The 15,351-nt window shown below is 46.8% G+C and overlaps 2 protein-coding genes across 5 annotated transcripts; both read left to right on the top strand.

The window, feature by feature from the left end:
* Positions 1-2,843: 2,843 nt before the first annotated feature.
* LOC124676370 (G-type lectin S-receptor-like serine/threonine-protein kinase SD2-5) lies at positions 2,844-5,576 on the top strand. 3 transcript variants are annotated; one of them, XR_006993591.1, is made up of 4 exons: positions 2,844-3,003; positions 3,776-3,847; positions 3,946-5,357; positions 5,532-5,576. XR_006993591.1 is itself a non-coding variant. In XM_047212445.1 (3 exons), the coding sequence occupies exons 2-3, from the start codon at positions 3,820-3,822 to the stop codon at positions 5,298-5,300; spliced, it is 1,383 nt and encodes a 460-aa protein (XP_047068401.1). In that variant the 5' UTR covers positions 2,844-3,003; positions 3,783-3,819; the 3' UTR covers positions 5,301-5,462. The 3 variants fall into 3 exon arrangements, 2 of the variants coding, with proteins under 2 accessions (XP_047068401.1, XP_047068400.1); XM_047212445.1 differs by lacking the exon at positions 5,532-5,576 and having other exon boundaries at positions 3,783-3,847; positions 3,946-5,462; XM_047212444.1 differs by lacking the exon at positions 5,532-5,576 and having other exon boundaries at positions 3,946-5,462.
* A 5,971-nt stretch (positions 5,577-11,547) lies between these two features.
* LOC124670199 (LEAF RUST 10 DISEASE-RESISTANCE LOCUS RECEPTOR-LIKE PROTEIN KINASE-like 2.2) lies at positions 11,548-12,924 on the top strand. 2 transcript variants are annotated; one of them, XM_047206712.1, is made up of 3 exons: positions 11,548-11,596; positions 11,674-12,080; positions 12,156-12,924. In XM_047206712.1, the coding sequence occupies exons 1-3, from the start codon at positions 11,560-11,562 to the stop codon at positions 12,918-12,920; spliced, it is 1,209 nt and encodes a 402-aa protein (XP_047062668.1). In that variant the 5' UTR covers positions 11,548-11,559; the 3' UTR covers positions 12,921-12,924. The 2 variants fall into 2 exon arrangements, with proteins under 2 accessions (XP_047062668.1, XP_047062666.1); XM_047206710.1 differs by having other exon boundaries at positions 11,674-12,924.
* Positions 12,925-15,351: the final 2,427 nt, after the last annotated feature.

Here is a 15,351-nt window from a genome sequence, read left to right as displayed (position 1 = left end):
GAGGAGACAAAGATTTTTTTTATTTAGTTCATACATTGTAGTGATGGGACAACTTCCAAGAAAGTAAGTGGGGCCTCTTTTTTAAATCATATGACGCTAAATTCTAAATTAAGCAGTTTTCTTTCATTGTTTACATTTTATTTCTATTAATTTATTTATATTAAAAAAGTACTGACTAGATGTCACGTGTGTGAACCCCGCCGCCATGTCTTCATGCAACATTGCTTTCAAAGAGGCTAGAGACAAATTATGTACCATTTTGGCACTTGGAATTTTACAATGGATGGTAGACATAATTAATATTTTATGAATATTTGAGAGGGAAAACGTATACTTACCTTATGTGTATTAACATATTACACCATACTAAGCAATGGTGAAAAGCACAAACTGCATTACACCATTCAAATAAGGATTGCAACCATTTCATCTGGTGCGGCATTTTGAAACTTTACAAATACTGTTTAAGTTGTAGTTTGCAACTAAAATCCATTGAAAGTTCATTCAAACCCATAAATTATAGGGTTTATGATGAGTTGCATACAAAATACAAACTGAGAAGTTTATCATTTAAGGGCATCTCCAATGGGGCGACGCAAACGGACATTTTTCATCCGTTTGCGTCTGCGTGGACAAAAAATGCGCTCCAGCGGCTAGACGCAAAACGTCCGCAACGTCCGTCCTGACGCAAACGTGGACCAAATATGCGCCAGAAATGCGTCTCTGCGGACGCGTCCGCGCGTCCGTTTGTGTCTGGTTAGGCTGCATGCAGCTCTCTCTCTTTCTTTAATCAAGCATGCGTTTATTCCTAGCCACACAAATATAATCTTTCTCTCTCTCCTCTCTAATCACGCATGCGGTCAAATAAATGCGTCTCTGCCGCTGCATACGGACATGCGGACGTTTTTATATCCGTGTCCAACGCAAACGGACATAAATATGGGTCGCCCCGCTGGAGATGCCCTAACTTAAATATAAAAGTGCACTCACACTCGTGATGTTCCGTTTCTCCCCTTTTTGAGGCAATGTCTTACTCTTTTCTCAGAGAGAGAATTCTTCTCTTTTAGAGCAAGAAAAGCCAACACCCACAATGAAAGAAAATAGATTGTTCAACAAAAAAAATTCTGAACCAGCCGTCTAAATTATCATTTCATAGCATAGCTTTTAAGGGGAACCTCATGAAATCATATCTTGATTTGGAGAGATTAACACTCCAAAACAAGAATAGTAATTGTTTACTTTCCCATTATATCCTATTAAATTGATATATTTTGGTTATTTTTAAATCCATGGTCTCCTCATGTTGCTCCCTATGGAATCCTTTAGAAATGATGGTAATCATGTCTTTTGTAGCAGCCCTCGCTTCCCTAGATCATGCCCTCATTGTGATCTTCGACGTATTATCTTTGTCCTCATCGCTTGCCATATGGTCACCCATCTTCACTTTTTCGAACTTTACTTCATATTTTCAATTCTTGATATACTCTCCACACTGGTAGAAAAATGGCCTTTGGTCGCGGTTCGCAACTGCCATTAGTCGCGGTTGCGCAACCGCGACCAATTAAGCGCGACCAATCAAACCCGTAGTGAACTCGCCGGAGAGTCGGTTACCGTACATCCATTGTCGATTCATCTGCATTATTATAATATAAAATATATAATTAACCATCATGCATTTGTTAAACTAACTATAAACAATAGAAATTAAACAATGAACTACACACATGCATATTTTATCAATGACACATATTAAACAATGAATTACACACATGCATATTTTATCAAGTTGCTAACCGCGATCGAGGACAAAAAAAATAAATGAGGAAGCTCAAATGTGGCTCCGACACTTCATATCATGTTTGTTTCATGCTCTTGGGGAATTTCATCAAACACTTTGTGTGCATAAGAGGAGCCAAAAGCAAACCTAACACCCCCTTGTGAAGTTTGTGAAGAGAAGTGGCACCAAATGGCTAAGTGCAGTTTGCTGAACGGGTATATATAGGGGAGGGGCTTTAGTCGCGGTTGGTCGGGCACCTTTAGTCGCGGTTGGCCTGGCCGGCCAACCGCGACTAAAGCCTCTCACGTGCACCAGCTGGCCACCGAGCGCCCTGGGCCCAGGCCTTTGGTCGCGGTTCGCCTCCCGAACCGCGACTAAAGACTCCATTAGTCGCGGTTCCTATAGTTTCGCGACTAATGGGGCTAGACGGAAGCCTCTTTTTCTACTAGTGCCTTGTGGGTTTCTTAATTTTCGTGCCAAAAACTATACACCTTATATCTTGGAACCGAAGGAGTATCACTTATCTAATGTAGCGATAAATATTTTTTAACAAAACACGGGTTTCCGTTGCATTTTAGGAACCTGTGGTAGCGAATTACTACATTAGAATTTTCAAAATTTATTTTGATGGAGGATATCAGATTATTTTAGATCAAATTCAAAATTTAATCCTCATAATTGAGAACTCTGTCAAACTGTAGAATCACATTGGGCCCTGGCTGATAGTAGATTGGCCTACACTGCACAACTGGGCTTCCTATGGCTCCTTCCAAAGCAGTACGAGCAGCAGAACCGGACCAGGTCATGTCTTGGGCCAGGCCAACAGAGTAGAGCACACGTCGCCTTCCTTAACCTGGAATCGGAAGCTCCCCAGCATCCGCAGGCATCGCCATCGGAACCTGCAGATGATCGAGACGACACATGCCACAAGCAGCGAACACCTGCAGGCAACTGACGGGAGAGCTCGGACTCATTCCGTCATTCGCCTTGTACAGTCAAGAACGGCTGCGTGCTTGCTCTTACTGAATACTGATCCAGTCCCGGGCACCTGCGTACACACCTTCTACTCTGCTTCCCCCGGCCAGAGACGCCAGACACACAACAGAGGCCTCCCTGACCATTTTATATATAAGAGGGAGATGCTTTAGCTCCGTGGAGGTTCGTCAGCAATAAGCATAGGGTGCTCGAAGAAGTTCAGTCATAAGAAAGATAAGGTATCGCCCCGGGTAAGTTGCTCTCCCTTCGTAAGATTTCCTGTCATTGCAAGTTTGCAACTGCGGTTCTTCAGTCAGTTTATCTTTTGCTGCTGCTGGTTGCTGCTTCGAGAAGAGGATTCCGGTCTTCGATCATGCTTTATCATATGGTTTTCTGAATTTGCAACAGCGAATCATTGCTTCGATAAGAGGGTTCCGGTGCTTGATCATGTTTTATCATATGGTTTTCTGAATTTGCAACAGCGAATCGTTGCTTCGTGTCTGCACTCTGGATTCTTTCAGATTGAGCGGTTGATGGAGTGGGTACTATTTTTTGTTTGAAGGATGTGGGTAGTAGTTTTGAGCAATTCATGATATCCTGTGAAATGAGATTGTATCTTTCTCCCAGTTTATTTTTTGGGGCATAAGATGGTGAAAAGTAGTCACAGTTTACAACTCCACGCTGAAGCAAGCAAACTCTCTAGTCAAACATTTTTTGCCGAAATTGTCAAACCAACTACGAAAGCAGAGAGCAATGGCTGTATGTATAAACATCAATTATGGCCCAGCCTTCTTAATCGTCTGACATGTGCCATGACGTGGACACCGTTTACAAGTCCAAGCCTTGACAACCACGCTTAATTAGCAGATATCGATTTCGTGAACTTACCTGTCGAAGAATATTGTTCAGTCACCCTGAAAGAGAGAATTTTGTTCAGTGCATGATTTTTTGCTGCCTACATTATGACTTGCTCACCACTGAGCTTGTGTTTGCTAGCACTAAGACCTGACCAATCTCACACACACTGCAGAAAGTAAGAAGGCTCTGAGGGCGTGGGCGTTGCAGGGATGTCGAGTGCTACTGCCAAAGCAGTTAGTAAGTTCCACTTGCCCCTGACAGCATAAGCACAAATTAATCGTTTCATCCTTAAATTTGGATTCTCAGAAGCTAACTCTTTGCCTCGAATTATCTAGTATCGTCAGTCTGCGCAGCCGTGGCGGTCGTAATAACAATCGCCGTGATCAGACGATGCCGCCACGCGAGGAAGAAGATGCACAAGAAGATCGTAGCTAAGATCATGGAGGAGATCAGCAAAAAACACCGCCAGAAGCGAGGAGCTCCGGACGATGACGGCGCCGCCTTCGACGACGTGGTGATCGAGATCGGCCCCGTAGAGAAGTTCCTCCACGAGATCCTGAACGAGAAACCGATGCGGTTCAGCTCGGAGCAGCTGGCCTGTTACACGTCTGACTACTCGACGGAGCTGGGCTCCGGCGGCTTCGGGGTGGTCTACAAAGGGGAGCTCCCCAACGGGCTGCAGGTGGCCGTGAAGGTGCTCAAGGTGTCCATGAACAAGAAGGTGCAGGAGGGGTTCATGGCGGAGATCGGCACCATCGGCAGGACCTACCACGTGCACCTCGTCAGGCTCTACGGCTTCTGCTTCGACAGGGACGGCACCAGGGCACTGGTGTACGAGTTCCTGGAGAACGGATCGCTCGAGAAGTACCTCTACTGCGGCGGCGACGGCGACGGCGAGGAGGAGAGGAGGAGGGAGAAGCTGGAGTGGCGGACGCTGCACAGCATCGCCGTGGGTACGGCGAAGGGGATCCGGTACCTGCACGAGGAGTGCCAGCAGAGGATCGTGCACTACGACATCAAGCCTCCCAACATCCTCCTCACGTCCGACTTCGTGCCGAAGGTGGCCGACTTCGGGCTGGCCAGGCTCGGGGAGCGGGAGAACACGCACATGTCGTCGCTGACGGGCGGCGGGCGCGGGACGCCCGGGTACGCGGCGCCGGAGCTGTGGATGGCGCTGCCGACGACGGAGAAGTGCGACGTGTACAGCTTCGGGATGGTGCTGTTCGAGATCCTGGGGCGGCGCCGGAACTACGACGCCGGGCTGATGGACGAGAGCCGCGAGTGGTTCCCCAAGTGGGTGTGGGACAAGTACGAGCAGGGTGACATGGGCTGCATCGTGTCCGGCGTCGGGGAGGAGGACCGGGAGAAGGCGGAGACCATGTGCAAGGTGGCGCTTTGGTGCGTGCAGTTCCAGCCGTCGGCGCGGCCGACGATGAGCAGCGTGGTGAGGATGCTGGAGGGGGAGATGGCCATCGTGCCGCCCGTGAACCCGTTCCACTACGTGTCGAGCGGCGGCAGCTCCAGCGGCTGGGCGCTGTCGACCGGCACCGGCACCGGCACCGGCACGTACACGACCAGCCGGGACACGGTAAGAGACAGTGAGGTGTCGGGATTCTCGCCAAGCCCTCCTGCTAAACCAACCGATGCAATGGTGAAAGGTGCCAAGTCCACTGATGCAGTGACGACATAGAGTTTGTACATTTATTGTCACGTGTAGAACTACGCATGAAGGCTTGTAAATTAGCAATTTGGGATTTAGTTCTCAGTTTTTACATCATTTAATTTGCATCGTGATTCGTGTTAGTCATGAGTTACAACTCATGTTGTAACTGTTTATGAGTTGTAACTGCAATCTAATGACATCATCTGACTGAGAACGAGTTAGTTCTCAGTCGACTGAAAAATAGTCACACCCTAGCATTTTAGCATCAATCGATTTATCATTTGGCTGGATTTTATATTGCCATGCCATGTAATCAGAAATGTCAAAAGATTCATCGTTCGTCCTGGGAACTGATCGGAATTTTGGTTATCAAAACAAGGCGAAACAGTCCTGATTGCTGGATATGGCAATGCAACCATTGAGGACAATTTCATCCACTCATGCAAGTGACTTGTGAGTCATTGACTCCCCATGAGTATATATGCCCACAACATGTGTCGCTCAAAGAAGTCCGGCAAACCGCACCGTCGCCTGAAGAAGTCCGACGAGCTACCTCGCATGCAGCAGGTTGACTCTCGGAACCACCACCCCTCCTTGCACCATAGTCTCCCAGTAATGGAAGCACCAATGCCCACCTATGGCAGCATCACCGACGGATGAAGAAAAAGTCCGGCAAGGCGTCAACTCTTGTTGGAAGCACCGCCGCCCCTCCTTGCAGCATCGACGTGCCCTCCTTCCAGCACCACCTCCCACCGATGGAAGCGCCGTCGTCCGCCTATGGTAGCACCACCGCCCCGACTGGTTGTACCACCGTCCACGCCGGCAACACCGTCGCCCCACCGGTAGCATCAATGTCGCTCACTTGCAGCAGCCGCTACCGATCCATGCAGCTCCAGCTGACAGCCTTTGCAGCACCGGCGGTGGGGGTTTGCAGCTACAACTCCTACCCCATGCGGCTACGGTGATGGGGGGTTGGATCTCCACTGCACAGCAGGTGCAGCTCCACTAACAACCCCTCACAGCACCTCCGCATAGCATATGAGCTCCTCCGCCACCACTTGGGCTCATGGTTCGCATCAGTGTCGCCTCCCCTTGCAACAGCTATTACCGCCGCTTGAAGCAGCGCCGGCCTCCTGTAGCAGCACCGGTAGCCTTGCCTTGTAACACCACCGTAGCGTGGCCTCCCCTTTCTTTAGCAATGACGACCATCGTGGAGCCGCCTCCCTCTTCCTTCAGCAGCAACGTCACCGAGTTGTGTAGCGGAACCTAGGCTGAAAAGAAAATGACGGTTGTGAGCTCGACTGTTGTGAGGAAGGAGAAGACTAAAGAGCAGATGAGTAAATTCTGGGGATGGGATAAGCTAGAGCTTGGCCCATTTTTTTTTCTCATGTCGACTCATTGCTAGCTGGAAGGATCCAGAGGATGGGCGATGTTGTTCATTGGAATGCAGAAGTATGGGGTGGGAGGTACAAAGTGTTTGATGAGGATAATGCTCTATTAACTCGGCCTTTTACTGATGATGAAAATGAATTTTCTACTAAACACATGAAAACTAATAATACCCAGGACCTGATGGTTTCTCGACGGATTTTTACAAAGAGTTTCTAAATGAGGTCAAGCCATCCATTAAAGAGATGTTGGTTGATTTAGTTAATGGAAAAAAGTTGGACGTGAGTAGGATTAATTATAGGGTGATCATTTTTCTACCAAAAATCCATGGGGATAATAATATAAAACAATTAAGACCTATTTGTCTAATTAATGTGATCCTTAAGGATTATCACAAAAATATTGACATTAGAGTGTCAAAATAATTCATAAATATATTCAACCTACTTAAACTGCTTTTATTCTCGGTAAGAATATTCATGATGTAATAGTTGTGTTACATGAAGTGTTACATAAATTAATAAGCAGGCCTTATCATAAGCTTGATTTTGAAAAAGCTTACGATAAGGTTAATTGGGATTTTCTAGTTGAGGGTTTTTGCCGGGTTTAGATCAAATGGATTAAGCATGTGGTTCTGCCTAGAGGGTATGCATTAACACCAATCCTATTTAGTAAGGTGGCTAAGGTTTTGGGGAGTTTACTGAACTCTGCAAAATCTAATGGTCATCTTACAGGACCTTTTTTTTAACAAAGATGGGTCCGGAAGGATCTAGACAGAGCTGCATTAAATCTGAGCGGTGATGGTACCAGTTAGGGCATGTACAATGGTAGCGAAGGCACGTCTTCTCTTAGCAGTCCATGTCATCTAGAGAGGATGATAAATATAATCGGTACAATGCATTATCTCTTATTGTCACCCCTTGCAACAAATGATAATTAATTATTTTTAGTAGGAAATTATGTGACTAAGGGAAGACAAGTCGTACAATGGGGAAAATAGTCTTCTCTTATTTCATAAGAGATCATCCCTTAGCTAAGAGAAGACAACCTTCTCTCCCTTCATTCTCTCTCCTCCAACTAAGCAAAAATCTAACGTGGCAAGCGTAAGGAAGGGCTGACATCACCCCATTATACGTGCCCTTACACAAGAACCATAAAAGAAATGGAGATCACGACCATGTCCCTGCACTTTATGAAAAGGACACTGGACTAAATAAGGAGAAAGCAATCGAGTCCCCAGCCACCGCTCGAAGCCGCCGACGAGAAACTTCACAACATGACCATCAATGTCTCCACCGGGGACATAGCCACTTGGGACAACACCGCCGAAGAACGCAGCACAAAAGCTCAATCTGCCTCCCTTGTGGCTTCTCGGCCTGGAGGTAGGAAAAGTCCAACATCGTCGCGTCGCACTAGTAGAAGGCCACCTTTTGGCCAAAAGAGTCAGCAACAGGATGGCAAAGCATCGTCGAAAGGCTGCTGAGGAAGAACACCAAGTCGCAACTCCCAGATCACACCATATCAGGTAGCCTCGATGCAATCTCACCTCAAATCAAGCACCATGCCAGCAGAAGGAGATGAGGAAACAAGCAGCGAATCTCCGATCTGGGACAGCGGGTTCAACAGGAGGGAACGACCTTTCCCCTCTCCATCTTTGGCTTTGACCTTCGAAGCACCATGGCGAGGAGGAGTAGCGCCACCACCAAGAGAAGTAGCTCGAGTGCCCCGGTAGCCATATCCTAGCTGGCATATCGCCAAACCCCACTATGGGAGACCCAACTCTAAACCTACAACTAAGGGTATTATACAAGGGGACCTGGTCGACTCTCCCATTCTCACTCACGATGGCGGCGCCGCCGGAGGAAGAGGGCAGAGGAGCCGGGCAGGGAAGCTGATGTACAACTCTCAAAAGGGAACCTCCCCGTTTGAAAGCGTGAGCATTCTTGTTTGAAATCACTTCACCTTACATGACTTGTTTAGAATCTTATTCCTATTGAGGTTACACATCTCCAATACGTTGATGACATAGTGTTTGTGTGATGACCTGTAAAATTTATTTTCTATTGTTTTGGGGCCATGTATGGTATGCGAATCAATTATCAAAAAAGTTTTAGTGTTGGTTTGGAGCAAATAGAGCTGGCAAGTGTAGCAATGCTGCTTAATTGTGAGGTGGGGTATTTCCCAATTAAGTATTTGGGCATGCCAATTAGTTGGGATAAAATCTTGGTTAAGGACTTGGATTTTGTGACTGAAAAATTGGTAGAAAGTTAGGTAATTGTTGTAGTGGACAAACTTATTATCGTGAAAAAGTTGTGCGAATTGACTCATGTTTAGATAATGTAGCAACATATGCCATCAGTTTCTTCATATTGTCAGAACTCAGAAGGGACTCACTATAAGACTAGATTTTTTCAGATGGGTAGGGACATAAGAAAAAGAGATGGGATGTGCTGCGTAAACCTATAGATTATGGAGGTTTAGATTTTGCTGGTTCCATAACTAGAAACTAGAAACATTTGCTTGTTGAGGAAAATATATAGATGTACAAATTAGACGGAGATAGACAAGATCTTAGCTGCCAGATTCTAAGGAACATGTACACGAGGGGTGTAGGGTTCTACCAATCTAACGGTAGTGGAGGATCTGAATTCTAGGGAAAAATACTTGCATAAGATTAAATTTTGGTTCAAAAAAAGGACATCTTATGATGTGGGAAATGGTAGGAGGGTTTTATTCTGGCATGATGTTTGGTTAGGTGACTGCCCTTTGAAAACTATCTTACCTTTGATCTTTTCTTGTTGTGAGCATCAAGAAAAAGTGGCGCTGATATTTTTTGGTAGACATAATTAGGATGTATATTTTAATAGGCCTTTGATTTGGTCCTGATGAGGTGCAGGAATGGCAGAATTTGGTGTGCTTCTTGCAGGTGTTAGCTTGGCAGATACAAACGGCGCTGTGAAGAGCAAAAAAAGTGTATACTTCCAGATTTCTATAGAGAGTTATTCTGAATCCTGGCACCAGAGATTTGAGAATGATGGATATGTGGGAAAAAAGCTACCCTCTAAAGCAGAAAATATTTCTATAGATGTGCTTTAGAGGAAAATTTTATCCAACTGGCTTCCAAAGGTTGGCCTAGGAGGGGGTGTGTGTGTGGATATGTGGTGGAACAGAAGAGGATGTTGCTCAGATTATTTTTCTGTGTCCCATGGTAAAGTTTGTGTGGTGTGTAATTAGGAAATATTTTGCCAGGAATTTCCTCCCGGGTTGTAGAGATAACTCACTGAAAATCTTCCTCAGTTGTTTTTGGTCGTTGTGGCTTACTGGGAACGATTGTATATTTGAGCATAAAGTGTCCTTCGCCCCTTTCAACCGATCTACATGGCTTTCTCTTTGATGTTGTAGTTCAATCTGATGGTCGAAAACAAGAAACTTCCTAGATTTGATGACATGATGAGGAAGCTGGACTCAAAGCTCAAGGAGTTGAACCCAGGAAGAAGAGACGAGGATGGTGGAGTATATCAGGTTGTTGATTGTTAGGTCTTCTTCGATTGGTTATCAGTTTTTGCAGAGTATTGTCGTGTTGATTAGATGTTGGAGCTGTGTTCTCATCATACCATTCCCCCTGTTCTAAGAGCAACAATTGACGATCCTTGTTAAAAAAAACTGTAATAGGGGTGTTGTGTGGTGTCCTTTATTTTCTTGTAAGAACTATATTAAGCTTTCAATATAAGCTCAGCCCAAGTGGTATTTGTTCGAAGAAATAATATTGACATACGAAAGGTGCACTAGATTCTAAACAAAGATGTGGAAAAGAATTTGTGCTTAAAACCCAACTAAATGCACATATTTCATGTCTTCTTAAACTAGAAGAAGAACTTAAATGGTACCAAACGTCCAAAGCCCCATTCATTTTTTAGAAAGAAACTTATTCATTCTCTTTAGCAAGATGAGGGCATGATCAAAGACCATGAGCAGTTAAATCCTACTGCATTAGGGTTAATTAATATTATATCAACCGAGCCCTAGCCTCATCCAGGGGCGGACCCACGTTTGGCCGAGTGAGGGCCTAGGCCCCTAGTCAATTTTTGTTTTTTCCACCTTTAAAATTTACTATTTTACTACTTGGACCCTCACTTAGCCAAGGAATAAGGCCCCCACGCACTAAGGCCCCCATTAGTTTTGTGGGCTGGGTGCGGCATTGGCTGCATCCATATCTTATTAGGCACATTATTAGGGGGGTGTATGTAGGGAGTTTATGTGATGTTAATGTTTAGTCATGCATTGTGCTAACTACATGTTTAAGAGATTATATAAGTAGTTTGGGCCTGTTAGTTTTCGTTTTGTTGCACCAGGTTGCATCTGGGAGATACTTTGTAATGATTTGATTTGATCAATAAAATGCCAATGTTTCCCTAAAAAAATTAGTTAAGTTATATGAGAAGGGCTAGAGATATCTTATGGTCGTCGTTCCTCGAGCCCGTTTAGGATCGTCTTGTGATCAACAGAAACAATACAAAGAGATCAACCGTCTCTGTCGCGAGGATATCTAAACGAATTCATTCGCCCTCGTGGTTCTTGCACGGAAGTTACATACGAGTACATAATACCCGACGCAGTCAACTGGTAATCGCTCTCATCACCTAAACTGGCACAAGTTCCTAAGTTTATGATATCACGATGGGACGAGGAGGTCCTGACTACTTGTCGCTGGAATTTTTCCATAAACGCTACCGGGACATACGTGTCTAGATATGCAGATCACCAACACGCAGTTGACAATGGAAGAGCAAATGCGTGAGCTTCATGCAAAGCAGACTATCCACATAGACTCGATGAGCAAGCTCCCACCATTATAGCTTGCTTCCTATCTTTTAATTCCCCTTGTGGATCGGTCAACATGGCGCTTAGCAGTGGCATCCTTGCCCTATCAATCAGTAAGCGTGTTCTGAACAGCTTGGAATCCCAAATCCTAGTTGACAATTAACGCTTGATTTTTTTTTTTTTGGTGCAGTTGGAGTGCTCGTGACTGGTATTGTGACAGTGGTTGCCACAATTGCGATCTACCTATGCGCCAAGGTCGCCGTGCAAGTGTATTTGCGGCAGGACGGCAGCAATGGCGCTGAACGGGATGCCACGCCCTTCAATGGAGGAGCCGGCGGCAACACGGCGAGAGACGTGGACGAGGCCGAAGTCGAGATGGGGACCATGAGCTTCTTCATCGAGGGCGTCCAGAACGAGCGTCCCGTGCGGTTCAGCTCGACCCAGCTGCGGGGCTTCACCCAGGGCTTCTCGCACAGGGTCGGCTCCGGCGGGTTCGGCGTGGTGTACAAGGGCAGGTTCCCCAACGGCGCGCCGGTGGCCGTGAAGGTGCTCAACAGCACGCTCGGGAGGCGCGCTGAGGAGCAGTTCATGGCGGAGGTGGGCACCATCGGGAGGACCTACCACATCAACCTCGTCCGCCTGTACGGCTTCTGCTTCGACGCGTCGGTCAAGGCGCTGGTGTACGAGTACATGGAGAACGGCTCGCTTGACCGGCACCTCTTCGGGTCGACGCCGGAGACGGCCATCGGATCCGGCAAGCTGCATGAGATCGCCGTCGGGACGGGCAAGGCGGTGCGGTACCTCCACGAGGAGTGCCAGCACCGGATCATCCACTACGACATCAAGCCGGAGAACGTGCTCCTGGGCGCCGGCATGGCGCCCAAGGTATCCGACTTCGGGCTGGCCAAGCTGTGCGACAGGGAGGACACCCACCTGACGATCACGGGCGCGCGGGGCACGCCCGGGTACGCGGCGCCGGAGCTGTGGCTGCCGCTGCCGGTGACGCACAAGTGCGACGTGTACAGCTACGGGATGCTGCTGTTCGAGATGCTGGGGAGGCGGCGGAACCTGGAGCTGGGGCTGCACGGCCGCCATGAGAGCCAGGAGTGGTACCCGAGGTGGGTGTGGCACCGGTTCGAGGCCGGCGACATGGACGCCGTGCTGGCGCGCGCCATGGCGGCGGGGGACGTGGACGACATGGAGAAGGCCGCGAGGATGTGCAAGGTGGCGCTGTGGTGCGTGCAGTACCGGCCGGAGGACAGGCCGTCCATGGGCAACGTCGTTCGGATGCTGGAGGGGGAGGAAGACATCGCCACTCCCGGTAACCCGTTCGCCCACATGGCGCCCTACAGCGCCGGCGCAATGCTGTCCGATGACACAACAACGGAATCGAACGCTTCTTCAGATTTTATCGGCAGGGTACCTGGATTACGCTGATGCGAGTTGCTCCTTTTTTTGGCTTTCTGCCTCGCGCTGGTAATGTGTGGATTGCAAATGTATTCCGTGTGGAAAAAACTCGGTCGGTGGCCCTCTATTTTTCTTCTCTCTCTCTCTCTCTCTCTGAGATTTTGTGATTGTTTATCTTTGTGACATGTTCAGGAACGTAAATCCAGGATTTGGGTTTTTCAAAGCCTGATAAGTGGGTTTCCCCACTGTAGATTTTCATTAAGTTTCAAAGTTTGTAAAGTACAAAAAAGTTTAGTAACAAGAGACTAGCTAGAAGGTTGTAAGCCCAAAAAAGAGAAAAAAGAAAGCCCTCCAACTATCCGAATCTTTCAATTCAAGTTTTGAGTCCACTATAAGACTTCCTAAGCCTTATGCAATAAAAGAGCCAGCTCATCCTTGAATTTCTTTCTCATCTGAAGCGACTTGTGAGGATACCCTTAAAAATGAAGTCATTTATGGTTATCCAGATGAACATCATGATCCACTCCATGAAAAAAGAGGCTCATGCAAGGCTAACTTGAGACTAGCCAGCAGCTCTAAATATCAGTTCGTTGCGGAGGAGGTGGTGCCCAAGAGGGACAAAGGTATTGCCAACACGACCAAAAGGGCAGTGAAATAACAGATGATTTCTAGTTTCCAACTTATCAATCCCACACATAATGCAGGAGTTGTCCTCTATGAAGACTTTTTTCCTTTGCAACATGGTATTGTATTTAGGCGACTATGAATAAGAAGCCAGAAAAAACCTTGTGTTTTTGTTGAGAACAACCTTGCCACATCTAAACGGTGGACAGTACCCATGGTTGGCACTACATCCAATTGCAGAGCTTGGAAAAGATGAAACTGTGGCAGTGCTTTCTCTGAAAGTGGTAAATGGAAAAGATCAAAAACCTATGACACTAGTAGGGCTTTCTTGATGGATATTACATCATTCTTACAAAATGAAAAGACATGTGGCCAGGTTTCTCTGAGAGGCACAATTGACCAACTATCATGTGATAACATGATGGAGTTTCCCTAAAGAAAATCACACTGGGGCACTTGCTTGAAGGTTGGCCTCATTTTTGAACAATCTCTCCACCAAAAGAAGACCTCCCTTGATCGAGCAGGATGAAGGGAAGTAGAGTAATATAACTCACAAGCCATCTTGACCCATGGCAAATCGACCTTATTATAAAATGTGTGCAAATGTTTCATCGACAAACACTCATTTTGAACTGAAAGATTCAAGACACCCAATCCCCTTTATCTTTTGGCCTACAAACTAGGTCCAGGAATGGCAGTGCACGGGTTTTCTTATGCACATCCTTATCTCTCCAGAGATAGTGCCTTCTATATTTATCCACTTCATTTATTACCCATTGGCAAACTTTCAAGGAGCGGAGAAAGAACATAGGCAGGGATGGACGGACATAATTAACCACCGGAGCTTACTATCATAATTGAGATACATAGAACATGATAGTAGTTTTCTCTCTACAACATGAATTAAGGGCATGAAGAATTATTTCCTTGGTTTAGTTGTGCTTGGTGGTAACCCTAAATACGTGCAACGCAAACTCCTAAGCTAACACTGTAGGGCCTTGATACGTCTCCGACGTATCGATAATTTCTTATGTTCCATGCCACATTATTGATGATATCTACATGTTTTATACACATTATATGTCGTATTTATGCATTTTCCGGCACTAACCTATTAACGAGATGCCGAAGAGCCGAGTTGCTATTTTCTCGCTGTTTTTGGTTTCAGAAATCCTACAAAGGAAATATTCTCGGAATTGGACGAAATCAACGCCCGAGGTCCTATTTTTGCACGAAGCTTCCGGAAGACCGAGGGGAAAGGAAGTGGGGCCACGAGGCGCCGACACAACGGGCGGCGCGGCCCGGCCCTTGGCCGCGCGGCCCTGGCGTGAGGGGCCCTCGTGTGGCCCCCGCGTTGCCCTTCCGCCTACTTAAAGCCTTCGTCGCGAAACCCCGGTACCGAGAGCCACGATACGGAAAACCTTCATCGTGACGCCGCCGCCGCCAATCCCATCTCGGGGGATTCCGGAGATCACCTCCGGCACCCTGCCGGAGAGGGGAATCATCTCCCGGAGGACTCTTCACCGCCAAGGTCGCCTCCGGAGTGATGAGTGAGTAGTTCACCCCTGGACTATGGGTCCATAGCGGTAGCTAGATGGTTGTCTTCTCCTCATGTGCTTCATTGTCGGATCTTGTGAGCTGCCTAACATGATCAAGATCATCTATACGTAATTCTATATGTTGTGTTTGTCGGGATCCGATGGATAGAGAATACTATGTTATGTTGATTATCAATCTATTACCTATGTGTTGTTTATGATCTTGCATGCTCTCCGTTATTAGTAGAGGCTGCGGCCAAGTTTTTGCTCTTAACTCCAAGAGGGAGTATTTATGCTCG

The sequence above is a fragment of the Lolium rigidum genome, chromosome 7 (genome assembly GCF_022539505.1).
Source record: "Lolium rigidum isolate FL_2022 chromosome 7, APGP_CSIRO_Lrig_0.1, whole genome shotgun sequence".
In the NCBI taxonomy this organism is placed as follows: Eukaryota; Viridiplantae; Streptophyta; class Magnoliopsida; order Poales; family Poaceae; genus Lolium; species Lolium rigidum.
The sequence above is the reverse complement of the archived record's forward strand: the minus strand, read 5'-3'. Positions and strand labels throughout refer to the sequence as shown.

Coding starts and splice junctions, on each gene's coding strand:
- LOC124670199 (XM_047206710.1), top strand. CDS start 11,560: ATGGCGCTTAGCAGTGGCATCCTTGCCCTATCAATCA. Junction 11,597..11,673: donor CATCCTTGCCCTATCAATCA/GTAAGCGTGTTC, acceptor TTTTTGGTGCAG/TTGGAGTGCTCGTGACTGGT.
- LOC124676370 (XM_047212445.1), top strand. CDS start 3,820: ATGTCGAGTGCTACTGCCAAAGCAGTTA. Junction 3,848..3,945: donor TGCTACTGCCAAAGCAGTTA/GTAAGTTCCACT, acceptor CGAATTATCTAG/TATCGTCAGTCTGCGCAGCC.